At 54.1% G+C, this 17138-nt stretch overlaps 1 protein-coding gene across 1 annotated transcript; it reads right to left on the bottom strand.

Moving 5' to 3' along the window:
* Positions 1–373: 373 nt before the first annotated feature.
* Positions 374–14620, bottom strand: NR0B2 (nuclear receptor subfamily 0 group B member 2). The gene is made up of 2 exons (XM_078877219.1): positions 11577–14620; positions 374–767 (listed from the first exon to the last, which is right to left on the bottom strand). The coding sequence occupies exons 1-2, from the start codon at positions 14062–14064 to the stop codon at positions 526–528; spliced, it is 2730 nt and encodes a 909-aa protein (XP_078733345.1). The 5' UTR covers positions 14065–14620; the 3' UTR covers positions 374–525.
* Positions 14621–17138: the final 2518 nt, after the last annotated feature.

Genomic DNA, 17138 nt, shown 5'->3' on the forward strand with positions numbered 1-17138 from the left:
CCCCAAGGGAAGCTTGCAGGAGTATTAATATCAGGACACCTGCAGCAGTATAAATGTTAGGACCATCTTGCAGCAGGCATGCTCCATGAGCATCTGTCAACAGTATCTACCTTCAGGGCAAGTACTTGCAGCAGTATATTCTTCCAGTGGCCCCCCTGCAACAGTCAAATGCCCCGGCCCCGCCCCCATGAATAACGACAGCAGTATTTGCCCTCAGGGCACCTGTAGCAGTGTCTGCCCCAGGGTAAAGCACACGCAGCAGGGTATTATTCCAGTGGCCCCATGCAGCAGTCGAACGCTCCTTCGGCAGCAAATGCCCCATGGGTGCTAAAAGTGCAGCATTATCCGCACGTTCCGTGCAGCAGTATATTCTTCCAGTAGTGCTTGCAGCAGTAACGACCTTCGAGACACCCGCAACAGGACATTCCCTCAAGTGCCCTTCCGCAGGGGTGCCAAACCAAAACAATGTCGTTCGCATCCCTCCCCCCCCCAGGTGCAAAAAGTGCAGCGGTAGGGCGGTTGCCCTCATGGCGTTTGCAGCAGGTCCTGCAGCAGGAGCTCAATGGCCAGGTCGCCCTGGCTGGAGCCGAAGAAGAGCTGCGTGATGGAAGCCGGCGGCACGGAGCGCAGCAGGCAGAGCGCCAGCAGCAGGCGGCCCAGGCGCGGGGGCCCCGACGAGCCGGAGACGCGGGCCCACTCGCAGAGCGCCTGCTGCGCCTCCAGCTGCAGCGCTTGCACGCAGGCGCGAGCACAGAGGCTTTCCACGTCTAGAGGAGGGGGCACGGGGGGCAACAGGAGGCGTTATCGCGGGAGGAAGGCACCACGGCTGACAACGCCACCATCAGCATCACCAACACCACCATCACCAGCACCATCATCATCAAGAGAAAGATCCCCCGTCTAGCCTGAACAGACCGTTGGGGCAAGTGCTGTTAGCGAGAATCTATGAAGGCCGGCACAGCAAACGAGTTGGTGGGGTGGCCAACACCACGCCTGGCCGCCTTTGTCTCCCAAGTGGCAATGTTTACACATCGCACCAGGTACTAATTTGAGGCTGAGTCGACCTAGGGGAGGTTCAGGACCGGTTCAGATAATTCTCACTGGTGTTGGCCGTGAGGGGGAATCGAACTCGAGTCGCCGGGTTCGTACCGCAGCGCGCTAACCGCTACACTACCACTCCCCACCACCATCATGAACACCACTATCAACATCACCACCAACACCAGCACCAACACCAGCACCAACACCACCACCACCAACACCACCAACACCACCACCACCAACACCCACCACCGACACCACCACCAGCACCACCACTAACACCACCCACCACCAACACCAGCACCCAGAGCCACGCTCCCATGCTCACGGGGAGAGGGGGTTTAGAGTGTCTGGCTGCGGTAAGTCGCCCACGCGGCTGATGAGCCGCTTCGTTCAGCTTCGGTGCCATTCATTGTGGCGCCCCAAGGTGGACTCCTGAAACAGAGCGACGCATTGCAGCCCAGTGTGCCTTACCTCGTGGGAACATTAATACAGTGATAAAACTGCTACGAGTTAAATCCAAGCGTTCCCTGGAGCGTTGTCTTCTCCTGTGTTTCAGACCTGTCGACAGTGGGGTGTAAATTCCACGTTGCTATAGCAGGGGGCGGGAGCGAGTCTATCCATAACACAACCACTGTTACTTTCTCCACATTTTGGTGTTCGTTTTATTGACCCTGCCGGGATGTTGATGATGATGGGCTGAGTTAACCCTGAGTCAACCCATAACCAGCAGCGCTCCCCATATGGGGTCTGACGGCCCCCTAATCATGACGAGTGGTACCCCCCCCCACCCCCTGGGCTGAGACCCCCTCTTGCGGGCGTTAGATACGGCCGTAGGTGAGAGCGCCTGGGGAACGCGTTCCTTTGAGTTGAGCAAAGTTGCAAGCGCTTGAGAGACGATGGGGAGGGCATTCAAGAAGTGAAATGCCGGGAGTACATTCCAAAGTGAGATGCTGTGATGAGTGAATCACAGAGGGCTGGACGGGTTTCCACTGCTCTGAGCCTCGTCAGCAGGTAGTGGCCTATCCACGGTCTAGGCGAGATCCCTCGAAATATTATTTTATAAATTAAATGCAAGCTGTAGAAATGCCCACTATGACGTACACGCTTAACAACGTGGTCATTAACTAACAAAATGTGACGAAAACTTCTGGGTGCACAAGCAGAATGGAGAGAGAGAGAGAAAGAGATGTCACACGTGGGAAGACACGGGGGCGCCGCGGTGGCGAGATGTTTACGACCTCGCCTGGTATACAAGAGGTCGTGCGTGGGTTCGATCCCGACCCTAACGCCTGGAGTTGACACATGTTCTTGGAATGTTCTCCTGTTCCTCCGGTTTTTTCCCTCCGCATTTAGAAACGTGCGTTTCGCGTATGTGGCTGCTGTAAATGTCCACGTGATGATAAGTCGCTTCGTTGAGCTACGATTTGTGGCGAGGTCGCTTCTGAAAAAGAGATGAATAGCTCAGAGGGCCTTACTTGATGAAATAAAATCATAGTTTAGATTAGTTTTAATAGAGATAGAAAGGAGCACGTGCATTAGAGAGCGCATGCAGGATTGAGAGGTCGTAATATCGATCGTCATCCAGCAGTGGATTGACCATGTCAGCTGCTGCTGATGGTGGTGGTGGTGGTTAGCGCGCTGCACTACGAACCTGGCGAACCGAGTTCGATTCCCGCTCACGGCCAACACCAGTGACGATGATCTAAACAGGTCCTGAACCTCCTCCCCCTAGGTCGACTCAGCCTCAAATGAGTACCTGGTGCTGCGTGTAAAACATCGCCACTGGGGAGACAAAGGCGGTCGGGCGCGGTGCTGGCCACCCGCCACCAACCTCGCGTGCTGCGCCGGCCTTCATGCTGCACTTGCCCCAACAGTCTGCGAAGGCTACACGGGGAACCTTTGTCTGTGGTGCGGCAGTGAGTTGCCCCGGGGAGACGGAGGGCGCGGTGTGTCGGGAAGATGGACTCCGAGTGTCCACCCCCCTCCTCCCCCTCCCCCTCCGCGAGCCCAGCAGGAAACTCGACCCCCAGCGGCACGGGTCACAGTGCTGCCCAACTTAGCCCAGCCCCTCGGTCTTCGATCGGTGCCACTCGCTAACAGCACTTCACGCCGCACAGCCTCGTCAAGGCGATTCACGGCCGCGCCGCGCCGCGGCGGGGGGGGGTCTTTGTGTCTGGGGAGCGGTGGCGCGGTGGTTAGCGCGCCGCGCTACGAACCCGGCGACGCGAGTTCCGATTCACGCCATCAATACCAGTGAGGAGTATCATCCGTATCGGTCCCGGGCATCCCCTAGGTCGACTCCGTCTCAAATGAGTACCTGGTGCGGTGTGTAAAACATCGCCACCGGGGAGACAAAGGCGGTCAGGCGTAGTGCTGGCCACCCACCCCCTCATGTGCTGTGCTGGCCTTCATAGATGCTACTTGCTAACAGCAATTGCCCCAACAGTCTGTTCGAGTGTATACAGGAGATCTTTGTATTTGTCTCGTGTGCCTGTGTACGTGTGCGCTCGCTGACAGCACTTGCCCCCCAAAAATATACGGGGGGGGGACCTTTATCTGTGCCTGTGCGTTTGGCATCACCAAGTGACGCGGCATTGGGGAGGTCTTCATCCAGCAGTGGAACAGCAAAGCGCTGTGGGGCAATGATTGTGATGACGATGGCGGTGTTTCACCTTCAGGGTGTCTATGGACGACGCGTCGCATGGTGTCGTGGGCAATGGGAGAGGATAACTCCGCTGCCCACCCTGGAGGTGTTTGGGGGGTCCAATATTACAGATCCCATTGTCAATACAATACAAAAACTACCCGCCAAAAACGAATAGTTTTGCTGACATCGTAAAAGGAGTTATCTATATTTTAGAATGCAATTCTTTACAGGTTGTTTTGTAAACGTTATATTTATTTAGCCATTAGAGTGAAATGATGATTCCGTGTCTGGGAATCGAACTCGGGCCACCGCGTTTGTAGCGTAGCGCGCTAACCGCTGCACCATCGCTCCCCCCATTTTATATATACATTTTAAAACTCACACCCCTCAATAACACCGCGGCTTCAGAAGGAAAACATATAGCCGACGACGTTTCGGACAGTGGTCCTTAATCATATCACGTAAACACCGTCACTTCATGGGGAACGGCGTTTGTTGTTGTTGTTGTGGGAGGGTGGAGCGGTGGCGCAGTGGTTAGCGCAGTGTGCGATGAACCCACTGACGAGAGTGCCATTAATAATGTAGGTGTCGTTAAACCCGCCACCACCCGACACAGCCAACTAGTAAGGTTTATCACGTCAACAGAACGTGGCCAATTCGTTACTCGTACAGCACTAACCGGTGTGTTGGAGAGAAAATCAGACGTGACGAAGAAATAACCCCCCCTGTATTATGGATGATATTGGTCGCGAAAGCCTCTGTGTCAAACTCGAGTTCCATTCATGACTAACATGCGTGGTGAGTGATTTCTGAATCGGTGCTGCTGCATGTGCATGTAGGAGTCGGCCTACCAGACACGGGCAATGTCGTCTCATCCAATTCACTCACTCCACTCACTCTCACCCACTCACTCACCCACTCATTCACTCATTTACTCTCAGCCACTTGCTAACCCACTCACTCACCCACTCACTCATTTACTCTCAGCCACTTAGTCTGGGTTCTTTCGGTAAAGTCACGTAGAAGGGAAATAAAAAAATAAAAAAAATAAAAAAATTCTCACGACGTTTCGACTGCAACACAAGCAATCATCATCAGGTGCGAAATCCACAGCAAAAGAATTTGTAGCAAGAAAATTTGCTGTGGATTTCACACCTGATAATGATTGCTTGTGTTGCAGTCGAAACGTCGTGAGAATGTTATTGTTTTATATTTTTATTATTTAATTGCTTCCCTTCTACGTGACTTTACCGAAAGAACCAATAATATGAATGCCTGCAGTCACGAAAGCTTTAAATCAAAATCTCAGCCACTTGCTAACCCACTCACTCACCCACTCACCCACTCTCAGCCACTTGCTTAACCCACTCACTCATTCACTCACCCACTCACTTACCCACACAAACGAAGATCCCCCGTCGAGCCTTTAAAACAGACGGTGCTCTTAGTGCTGTTAGCGAGCACCTAGTAAGGCCAGAACGGTTGCACGATGGCGTGGTGTGGCTAACACCACGCCCGGCCGCTTTTAACCCCCCAGTGCTTATATTTACACACTACAACGAGTACTCATTTCAGGCTGAGTCGACCTAGGGAGCAAACCCAAAATCGGTATAGATATTTACCACTGTTAGCCGTAGCGACTCCAGATGGCCGTGTTCATAGCGCTGCTTTATCTCTCCCCAACCGCCGAGACAATCACAGTGATCACCCACATTTTGCATTTTGCAGACGATTGGGTCAAGTGCTGTTAGCGAGCACCTATTAAAGAACCAGCACCTTTGTCTCCCCGCTGCTGATGTTTGCACACTGCATTAGGCACCAACTTCAGGTTGAGTCTACCTTGGGGATGCCCAAGAGCGGTAAAAACACAATTTTTGGCGTTTAACCTGACCAACAAATACGCATGGAATTTTTCACAAAGTGAGTACTAATTTTAACGACCGCCGCAGACGTGATGGATGAGGTCGTCCCCCCCCCCCCGGCAGAGATTTAAACTGAGTGGCTCCGGGCGGAAGCTGTAACATTGTCTGTGCCGTCGTGTTGCGCTGTCGACATTCAAGGGGTGATTCTGTGATAGATGCGCGCAGCTCAATGCAATTATCTCCCACCTCGCGACCATCATAGCTCTATCCGTGCTGCTTGTTACTGGCCACAGGGACCGATGAGGCCTCGGCGCCCTTTTGGCTGAGTAACTCACGACTGGAGAGAGAAAACGAGACAAAGTCACAGCAGCTACTTGGTATTCATCGTGTCGACCCCCAGCAATCATCCACGTGGGTCGATAAAATTGGTTATCGCGTTGTGACGAGCCAAACGGTACGAAACAGTCTGGCCCTCGTCACGGCAATGTGGAATCTCCACCACGACTTCGAAGTCGCTGTTGACGACGAAGCGCTCTTAGAATTGTACGTGAACAAAAACGATTGGCGCGGGTGGCACCCGTACGGTTTGAAAGAAGTTCAACACGCGTACGTACGCACAATAAAACGTGCTTGGAACTAAAGGCGCAGGCCCTGCAACAGCTCGCCGCTGCTGCTGCTGCCGGAAGCGCCACCACCGTCCACAGAGTCACTTTGGCGATGCTTCCAAACTTCTTTACCCCACCGCCACGCGTGGCCATCGACGAACTGTGATGCCTCCGCATGTAGTTTGCTGTCGCGGTGGGCCGGGGTGGTGGGCGAGCGGGCCGTGCTCAGGAAGCCGCTCCGCTCTTTCAGCTCCCACACGCGGAGATGGAACGGCCGTCCAGGACTCGTGGACGATCACCGGGCAGCTGCGGCAACTTCGCACAGGATGCGGAGCGCGCTGCCTGGGCACGTGACAGCCCTGCGCTTTGTTTGCAGCCCCCCCCCCTCCAGGGGGGCGGGGCGTGGGGGTCGCTTCGTGACCGCTTCGTGACGTCATTTTATTGAGGGGTCCAACCCCGTCACGAGTTCACCGCCTTGCGCTGCGGCTCTTGAAATATTTGATTGATTTTTTTGTTCTTTTGCCGAATTCCAACAAAAACAAATCAATATCTAAATAAAACAAAATATGTATTGCTCCATTTGGTTGTTTGCCGACGGCAGGGCCATGCCCTCTGCCACGACGATGAGCAGTCAAAGACGTGCTAAATGTATTCGATGTCAGCGTTCTTGGTTCACGCGTTCACAAAGTTACGTCGAACACGATTGCCTTCGGACGTGCGCGCGAGGCGTACGGTGTGCATGCCCCGTGGTTGCAGCTAGCGGTGTGCTACCGGTCAGTTTAACGGGTAGGAGTAGGGCTTTGCGACCAATATAATCCATAATAAAGGTTTTGTTTCATGATAGATCGCGTAAATATGAATGTGTCGTCAAACCCGCCACTTCAACACACCGGTGGTGCTGAACTCATGAACTAACTGGCATGTTTTGTTAACGCGACAAACCTCACTCATTGGCTGTGTCGGGTGGTGGTGGGTTTTACGACACATTCATGGTTGCGTGATCATTACTCCCAGGCCGTGTGTGTAGATTCACCCAATAATGCCCACGATTACATTCACGGTGGTGGCGAACTCCATCAACTGCATCGTCGGAACTACATCAGCAGCAGGTCGATGCCACACATCTCCTTCATGAATGGAATATTGAAGACGCGAGCCACAGTGATGTGCGACTGTGGCCATGCAACACAGACTACGGACCGTATGGTAAACCCATATAGACACAAAGAGATACATAGAGACACAAAGAGATACATAGAGACACAAACAGATACATAGCGATACATTAAAGACAATTCACAGTCGTGAGATTGTGGCCATGCAACCCGCACGGCTGGCCGCACAGTGGGCCCACTGTGGTCGTCTGCGCTCCATCACTGGAGGAGGAGGAACAACGACACGACACGAAGTCTCTCTCTGCTGAAGCCCTCTCGTCGTGGCCCGTAGCAGACCTCAACATTGGCATTGAATTCTAGATTTGAAGTTTTCGTGACTGCAATGATTCATACTCTTAGTTCTTTCGGTAAAGTCACGTAGGTAAAAAATGAAATAAAAATTATTTTTATTAATTTTAATTTCATTATTTACTGACGTGACTTTACCGAAAGAACTAAGAGTATTGGCATTGAACTCCTGAATGGTGACTTGCAGCTGCTGCTGCTGCCATCATCATCATCACGCGCAAGCACAGACTAGGACCCATTTTATCTCCAGCAACCTCCACCCGACGCACAGATGCAAAGACAAAGATCCCCCGCATAGGCTTCACAGACTTTTGGGGCAAGTGCTGTTAGCGAGTGGCACCTATGAAGGCCGGCACGGCGAGTGGCCAGTACCACGCCCGGCCGCCTTTGTCTACATAGTGGCGACACGTACAAATCGCACCAGGTACACATTTGAGGCCGAGTCGACCTACGGGAGACCCAGTGCCGGTCCAGATAGCCGTCACCGTTGTTGACCGTGAGCGGGAATCGAGCTCGGGTCGCCGGGTTCATTACACGACCACTCCCCGCCCGCACAGATAGACACACACACAGATAAACACACACACAGATAGACACACACAGATAGACACACACAGATAGACACACACACAGATAGACACACACACAGATAGACACACACACACACAGATAAATACACACACAGATAGACACACACACAGATAGACACACACACACAGATAAACACACACGGATAGACACACACACAGATAAACACACAGATAGACACGCACACAGATAAACACACACACAGATAAACACACACAGTGAGACATACACACAGATAAACACACACACACATATAAACAAACACACACAGATAGACACACACACAGATAGACACACACAGATAAACACACACACAGATAGACACACACACAGATACACACACGCACACAGATAGAAACACACACAGATAGACACACACACAGATAAACACACACACAGATAGACACACACACAGATAAACACACACAGATAGACACACACACAGATAGACACACACACAGATCGACACACACACACAAATAAACACACACACAGATAAACACACACAGTTAGACACACACACAGATGAACACACACAGTTAGACACACACACAGATAAACACACACAGATAAACACACAACAACAACAACAATCGCCATTCGCCACTAAGTGGCGGTGACGTCACCACGACGTAGTTTTTTTTTAACCACCACTAAACTACGATAAACACACACACAGAGAGACACACACATATATAGACACAGTAAGACAGCCACACGTGTAACCCGCAGACACACGCACAGAACACAGATTTCCCATGCAGACCTACGCACACTCATGTTCTTTTTAAACTCCGCACCCGCTATTCACGATTCATTTTAGGCTGAATCGACCTAGTAGAGGTAAAGGAGCCGCTCAGATAACCGCCACTGATACGAGCCGTGGGCCAACTTCAGTGGCAGAATTATACAACGTATCAGGTCACCGGGTTTGTAACGCAGTGCGCTAACCACTGCGTCACCGCTCCTCACATGCAAGACACACACACACGTGGCTGTGTACCTTAACAAAGCGACCCTCGACCTTCAGTGGCTCTGTACCACGGCCACACACACACGACTTAGACGCAACGCACAAGGGGTTCATACACACAAACACAGGCAAAGATCCCCCCCCCCATATAGCCTGAACAGACTGTTGGGGAAAGTGTTGTAAGCAAGCGCCAATGAATGCCGACACAGCACACGAGGGCGTGAGTGGCCAGCACCACGCCCGGCCGTCTTTGTCTCCCCAGTGGTGATGTTTACACGCCACACAAGATACTAATTTGAGGCTGAGTCGACCTAGGGGATGCCCATAACCGGTTCAGATAATCATCACTGGTGTTGGCCGTGACTTGGAATGGAACTCGGGTCGCCGGATTCGTATCTCGGCGCGCTGACCGCTACAGTACACGACCGCTCCACACTCGAGGCACACACCGGCCTCATACAGACAGACGTGCATACAGGCACACACAGCAAGGCACGCTGCAATGTCACACTCGGGACACGCATAGAGACTGTTGGGGCAAGTGCTGATAGCGAGCGTCACAACCGCGAACATTGCGACCTCTGAATTTGCTACGTTTTTTTTGTGCCGAGATGAACGCGTGAGCTAAGCTGCATGTCGTGTTGTAAACATTATCCCTTCCTCGGCGTGTGGGTAATCGTCAAGCAAGTTCCCAAGTGACGTGCCCTGCCACTCGAGGAGCGATAGACTTGTTCATCTACTCTGCTCCCCACTCCGGGAGGTTCGCGGAGGCAATAACAAATACATCAAATTCAGAATACTGTATAGACTTTAATTCTAGATTTGAAGCTTTCGTGACTGCAAGGAATCATATTCTTAGGTTTTTTTCGGTAAAGTCACGTAGGTAAAACATCAAAATTAATGAAAATAAAATAAAATAAAACAAAAAATCACGACGTTTCGGAGGCAACACAAGTCTCCGTCATCAGGTAGGACCGTCACAGCCGAAGTAGCTGCATCAAGTGAGATGCAGCTAATTCGGCTGTGACGGTCCCACCTGATGACGGAGACTTGTGTTGCCTCCGAAACGTCGTGATTTTTTGTTTTATTTTATTTTCATTAATTTTGATGTTTTACCTACGTGACTTTACCGAAAAAACCTAAGAATATGTATAGACTTTGGCCAATCATTATAGTCAACATCACCACCACCGCCACATGTATCGTCACAATCGTCACCAGCGCTAGCAGCATCGTCGCGGTCATCAAAATTGTTATCATCATCACCACCACCACCACTGACATAATTGACATGGCCAACTTTATCATCACTGCCATCGTTACGATCACCACTAAACACTACGACCACAATTACCGCCATCGCAACCATCATCATGAACGTTACAATGGTCTCCAAAGACAAAGACCCCCCGTATAGCCCTCACAGACGATAGGGGCAAGTGCTGTAAGTAGCGAGTAGCGCCTATGAGGGTCGACACGACACGTGTGGAGGCGGGTGGCCAGCACCACGCCCGGCCGCCTTTGTCTCCCCAAGTGGCGATGTTTTTACACACCGCAACAGGTACTTATTTGAGGCCGAGTCGACCTAGGGGAAGCCCAGAAACCCGTTCATAAAATCGCCACTTGGTGTTGGCGGTGAGCGGGAATCGAAGACTCGGGTCGCCGGGTTCGCGGCACGGCGCGCTAACCACTGCACCACCGCTCCTCCCATAACGGCCACCACGACCGCGACCACGGCCAGAACGTGTTGCATCACCGCCGTCACGGACTACCTATCAGCACCTGCAAACAATGACCCCATATCGCCTTTAACATCACACTGTTGGGGCAAGTGCTGTAAGCGAACACCGCCACCACCACCAGCACTACCAAAAAACAAAGATCCCCCGTATAGCCTTGAACAGACTGTTGGGGCAAGTGCTGTTAGCGAGCACCGCCAGCACCAGCACTACCAAAAACAAAGATCCCCGTATAGCCTTTAACAGACTGTTGGGGCAAGTGCTGTTAGCGAGCACCACCAGCACCACCACCAGCACTACCAAAAACAAAGATCCCCCGAATAGCCTTGAACAGACTGTTGGGGCAAGTGCTGTTAGCAAGCACCTATGAAGGCCGGCACGGCACACGAGGTGGTGAGTGGCTAGCACCACGCCCGGCCGCCTTTGTTTCCCCAAGTGGCGATGTTTTTACACACCGCACCAGGTACTTATTTGAGGCCGATTCGACCCAGGGAAAGCCCAGGACCTGTTTAAATAATCGTCATGGGTGTTGTCCGCGAGCGAGACTCGAAGTCGTCTCGCCGGGTTCGGAGCGCAGCGCTAACCGCTACACGACCGCTCCCCCCCCACACACCACTCGCTCCGCGGCCCGCGTGGGGAGGGTGCAACGCCTCACCAGGGTTGAAGAGCACGATGCCCTTGAGGTAGGCGTACTCCTTGGGGTCGATGTCGAGGCGCCTGCACTTGTCCAGGAAGCTCTGCACCTTGTGGATGGCGTCCGCCTGCAGGCTCGCGGGAGACGCTCGCCCCGGGCTCGCCGCCGCTGATCCTGCGCGCTGCCTCAGCGAGCCGCATATGCCGCCGCCACTGATGATGATGGGCTGAGGGCTGCTGCCGCTGCTGCTGCTGCCGCTGCTGCCGCTGTTGTTGTTGCTGCTGTTGTTGTTGTTGTTGTTTCCGGGCGTCGCTGTGTTGTTGATGAGCAGAGGACTCCTGCTGTTGCTGTTAGTCTGCGGGCTAACACAGCAGCTGCTGCTGCTGTTGTTGTTGGTGGTGGTGGTGAGTGTCGGACCTGTCGTGTCCGTGTGGGGCAGAGGGGTCGTGCTTTTGGCCATGGGCTGAGGACTGTCGCTGCTGCGACTGCCGCTGCCGCCGCCGCCGCCGCTGCTGCTTGTGACATCTTGAGGGCTTCTGCTGCGGCACCTGCTGCGTCTGAAGGTGTCGTTGGTGTCGCTGCTGCTGATGATGGTGGTGGTGTTGGTGATGAGGGTGGTGGTGTTGCTGGTCGTGCTCGTGATGGTGCCGCTGTGGGGCGAGTCGCTGCTCTGGCGGCTGGGACTCTTGGAAGGGAGCGGGGAGGACGACGACGACGAGGAGGAGGAGGGGGGCGAGGAGGCGACGCAGGTCTCGGCACGACGACGGCGACGTCCCTGCCGCCTGTCCGAGCGGCACCATCGTTGGTCTTTGCCACCTCTCTGCACCGCCGTCATTGAGGCCGGCAATAAGTTCGCCCTCTTGAGATCGTCATCATCATCGTTGTTGTTGTTGTTGTCATCATCATCGTTGTTGTTGTTGTTGTTATCATCACCTTCAACGTGTTCCACCGCAATGGCACTGCCCTTAACGCCACCGTCGCCGACACCACCACCACCATCGGCAGCAGTGCCACCGCCGCTGCGTTTCATCTTGTCTCCTGTACAGCTCTCGGTACCACCGTCACCACCAGCACCACTACCAGCACCACCACCACCAGCACCAGCAGCACCACAACCACCAACACCACCACCAGCAGCACCACAACCACCACCACCAACACCACAACCGCCACCACCAACACCACCAACACCACAACCACCACCAGCACCGCCGTCTTCGACGTCGGGCTCGCTGAGGAGCCGTCGAAGGAGGCTCGGCTCCGGCTCTGCGCTCACCTCGACGGGCAGTCGCTCCTGCGCCAGTCCAAGCAGGAAGAGGGGCGCCCAGGCGTGCCGCGCGAGCAGCAGGCGGTCGCGGCGCGGCAGCTGCCAGAAGGAGGGCAGCGTCTTGACGAAGCGCAGCGTCTTGGCGAGCACCGCCCAGGCCGCCTGGCGCGTCGAATGCGCCGAGCGCAGCACGAGGCGGCGCCGCTGCGCGCACGCGCAACTCGACGGCAGCGGCACCAGCGGCACCAGCAGCTCCGACTCCTCGACATCATGGACCTGCTGCTGCTGCAGATGTTGCTGTTGCAGCTGCTGCTGGTTCTGCTGCTGCTGCTGATGATGATGGTTCTGCTGCTGATGATGGTGTTGTTGATGATGATGCTGGTGGCGCTTCTGCTGCTGAAGTCCAACTTCCTCCTCTTCTTGCCGCTGCTGCTGCTGATGATGTTGATCAAGATGTTGATCGTTCAGATGAACCTTCTGCACCTGCAGCTGGTAGTACTGCTGCTGCTGTTGCTGCTGCTGCTGCTGCTGAACGTGCGTGTCCTGAACTTGTATCTGCACCTGCTGCTGATATTGCTGCTCAACATGAACTTTCTCACTCGGAGTATTTGGCTCCAACTCAGTCTTTTGCACGCGAAGGTTATGCGGCTGCTGCTGTTGCTGCTGCTGCTGCTCGATGTGCAGCCTCTGCAGGTGGATCTGCTGCTGCAGCTGCATCATCTGCTGATGGTGCTGCTGCTGCTGCTGCAGGTGGAAGGGCCACGTGTAGGGCGCTGACCGCGAGCGCGCTCCGCCGCTCCCCGCGCGCTTCTCGCTCTGCAGCAGGCGAAAGAGGATTGGGCTCCGTCGCGTCTCCTGCTGCTGCTGCTGTTGCAGCCGAGCCGGCGTGGCTGACACGGCCCGTGGACAAGCCATGTCCTGCTGCTGGAGCAGACCCACGAATACTCCTGCTGCTGATGATGCTGCTGCTGATGATGCTGCTGCTAATGATAATGATGGAACCCCAGCTACTGATGCTGCTGATGATGATGTTGACGTCAAGTATAATGATGCGAACGGTGGTGTTTCAGATGATTCAGAAGCTGCCGTTGCTGGCGATGATGATGACGATGAGGTTGATGATGATTTGCTGGGTCTTTCGCCACCACCACCACTTCCACCACCACCTCCACCACCACCTCTTCCACTCGCTTCAACGTCTCCTCCTGTGGCACAGCCGATGGAGCTCCGCTCGTCGTTCATGCGGGAGGCGCTCCGCGTGAGTGACACCGCCTCTCGGGCACAGGAGGTCACTGCGGGCGCTCGAGTTCCATCCGCCGCGGGCTCAGGGTGACGAGGCCTGGAGGACGACGAGGACGAGGTGGAGGCGATGGCGGTGGTGGACACGCGGTCTTCCCAGAACGTGTCCACGAGGAGCGCCAGGGCGGTCGTCTTGGTACTCACCTAGCGACGGTGAGCCATGGCTACTCGGCACGGGTCGCCTGCGTGGACAAAGACAAAAGATCCCACCCCCGGGATAGCCTCAGCAGACTGTCGGGGCAAGTGCTTGCGAGCGCGTAGCGGCTTATGAAGGAAGGCAGGCCACACGGGGGGAGCCCAGGCGCACACACAGGCGCAGACTCGCGTTCAACTGCAGCCGAAGGCAGGAGGGGTGGTACATGAGCCGCGTTGGCTGTGTCTGGGTGTGTGTGTGGCTCTCTGTGCGTGTGCTTCTCAGCGCCCGTGCCGCTTGCGAGTGTCTCTCTCTCTGCCTGGCCCGCGTCGTCTTATATCGGAGAGGGACCTTGACCGCACGGCGGCCCCACCCTCATCCCCCTGCCTCCGTCAGCCCCTCACGCCCCTCGCCTCCCCTCCCTCGTCCACACACAGAGACCACCACCACCCCGCCCCGCCCCCCTCTTCCGCTCGTCCCCTCCCAGCCCACCTCGACCCCCCCCCGGCCCAGGGCATCAATCGGCTCCCTGACAGAGAGGGGGGCGGGGGGCGCCGCTCTCCCTCCCCCCTCACAGCGACGGCGCGCGCGCTCGATACAGCACACAACACATATACATGCATAGCACACACACACACAGCATGTACATGTATAGCACACACACACAGCATATACATGTATAGCACACACACAGCATGCACATGTATAGCACACACACACACAACTATACAGCATATACATGTACAGCACACACACACAGCATGTACATGTATAGCACACACACAACTATACAGCATATACATGTATAGCACACACACACAGCATGTACATGTATAACACACACACAAAACTATACAGCATACACATGTATAGCACACACAGCATGCACATGTATAGCACACACACACAGCATATACATGTATAACACACACAACACATATACATGTATAGCACACACACACAACTATACAGCATATAATGCATATCACACACACACACAGCATGTACATGTATAGCACACACACAGCATATACATGTATAGCACACACACACACAGCATGTACATTTATAGCACACACAGCATATACATGTATAGCACACACACACACAACACATATACATGTATAGCACACACAACACATATACATGCATAGCACACACAACACATATACATGCATAGCACACACGCACAACTTTACAGCATATACATGTATAGCATACACACACAGCATAGACATGCATAGCACACACACATATACATGTATAGCACACACACACAACTACACAGCGTATACATGTATAGCACACACAGCATAGACATGCATAGCACACACAACACATATAGATGTATAGCACACACACAGCATATACATGTATAGCACACACATCAAATACATGTATAGCACACACAGCATATACATGCATAGCACACACACAGCGTATACATGTGTAGCACACACAGCATACACATGCATAGCACACACAACTACACAGCACATACATGCATAGCACACACAACTACACAGCATATACATGCATAGCACACACACACAACTACACAGCATATACATGCATAGCATGCATAGCACACACACATTCCTATACAGCATATACATGCATAGCACAAACACACACAACTATACAGCATATACATGCATAGCACACACCATATACCTATACAGCACACAAGACAAAGATCCCCCGTATAGCCGTGACAGACTGTTAAGGCAAGTGCTGTTATCGAGTAGCACCTTTGAAGGCCAGAAGGGTATACGAGGGGGTGGGTGGTCAGCACCACTCCCGACCGCCTTTGTCTCCACAGAGGCGATGTTTACACACCGCACCAGGTACTCATTTGAGGCTGAGTCGACATAGGGGAGGCCCAGGACCGGTTCAGCTAATCGTCACCGGTGTTGGCCGCGAGCTGGAATCGAACTCGCGTCGCCAGGTTCGTAGCACGTTCACCGCTACGCCAAAGCAAACACACGCGGAGAGCACGTGGTGGTGTTGTGGTGCACGTGGTGGTGTTGTGGTGCACGTGGTGGTGTTGTGGTGCACGTGGTGGTGTTGTGGTGCACGTGGTGGTGTTGTGGTGCACGTGGTGGTGTTGGGGTGCACGTGGTGGTGTTGTGGTGGTGCACGTGGTGGTGGTGTTGGGGTGCACGTGGTGGTGGTGTTGTGGTGCACGTGGTGGTGTTGGGGTGCACGTGGTGGAGTTGGGGAGCACGTGGTGGTGTTGGGGTGCACGTGGTGGTGTTGTGGTGCACGTGGTGGTGTTGGGGTGCACGTGGTGGTGTTGTGGTGGTGCACGTGGTGGTGGTGTTGGGGTGCACGTGGTGGTGGTGTTGTGGTGCACGTGGTGGAGTTGGGGAGCACGTGGTGGTGTTGGGGTGCGCGTGGTGGTGTTGTGGTGCACGTGGTGGTGTTGTTGTGGTGCACGTGGTGGTGTTGTGGTGCACGTGGTGGTGTTGTGGTGCACGTGGTGGTGTTGTGGTGCACGTGGTGGAGTTGGGGAGCGCGTGGTGGTGTTGGGGTGCGCGTGGTGGTGTTGTGGTGCACGTGGTGGTGTTGTTGTGGTGCACGTGGTGGTGTTGTGGTGCACGTGGTGGTGTTGTGGTGCACGTGGTGGTGTTGTGGTGCACGTGGTGGTGTTGGGGTGCACGTAGTGGTGGTGTTGTGGTGCAAGTGGTGGTGTTGTGGTGCACGTGGTGGTGTTGGGGTGATCGCTGCCAGTGGACAGGGTGACCGTGACCAGGCAGGAGACCGCTGCTGCTGCCCTCCTTGCAGCAGGGGGCGATGTTGCTGCCGCGGAATCGCAGTGCACAATCCAAAAATGTATTTTACACCGGTGGAATCCGATAAGCTATGAAGCTCTTTTCCCCCC

Source organism: Lampetra fluviatilis, chromosome 47, assembly GCF_964198595.1.
Source record: "Lampetra fluviatilis chromosome 47, kcLamFluv1.1, whole genome shotgun sequence".
Classification (NCBI taxonomy): Eukaryota; Metazoa; Chordata; class Hyperoartia; order Petromyzontiformes; family Petromyzontidae; genus Lampetra; species Lampetra fluviatilis.

Coding starts and splice junctions, on each gene's coding strand:
- NR0B2 (XM_078877219.1), bottom strand. CDS start 14,064: ATGAACGACGAGCGGAGCTCCATCGGCTGTGCCACAGGAGGAGACGTT. Junction 768..11,576: donor CATCGTGCTCTTCAACCCTG/GTGAGGCGTTGC, acceptor CCCCTCCTCTAG/ACGTGGAAAGCCTCTGTGCT.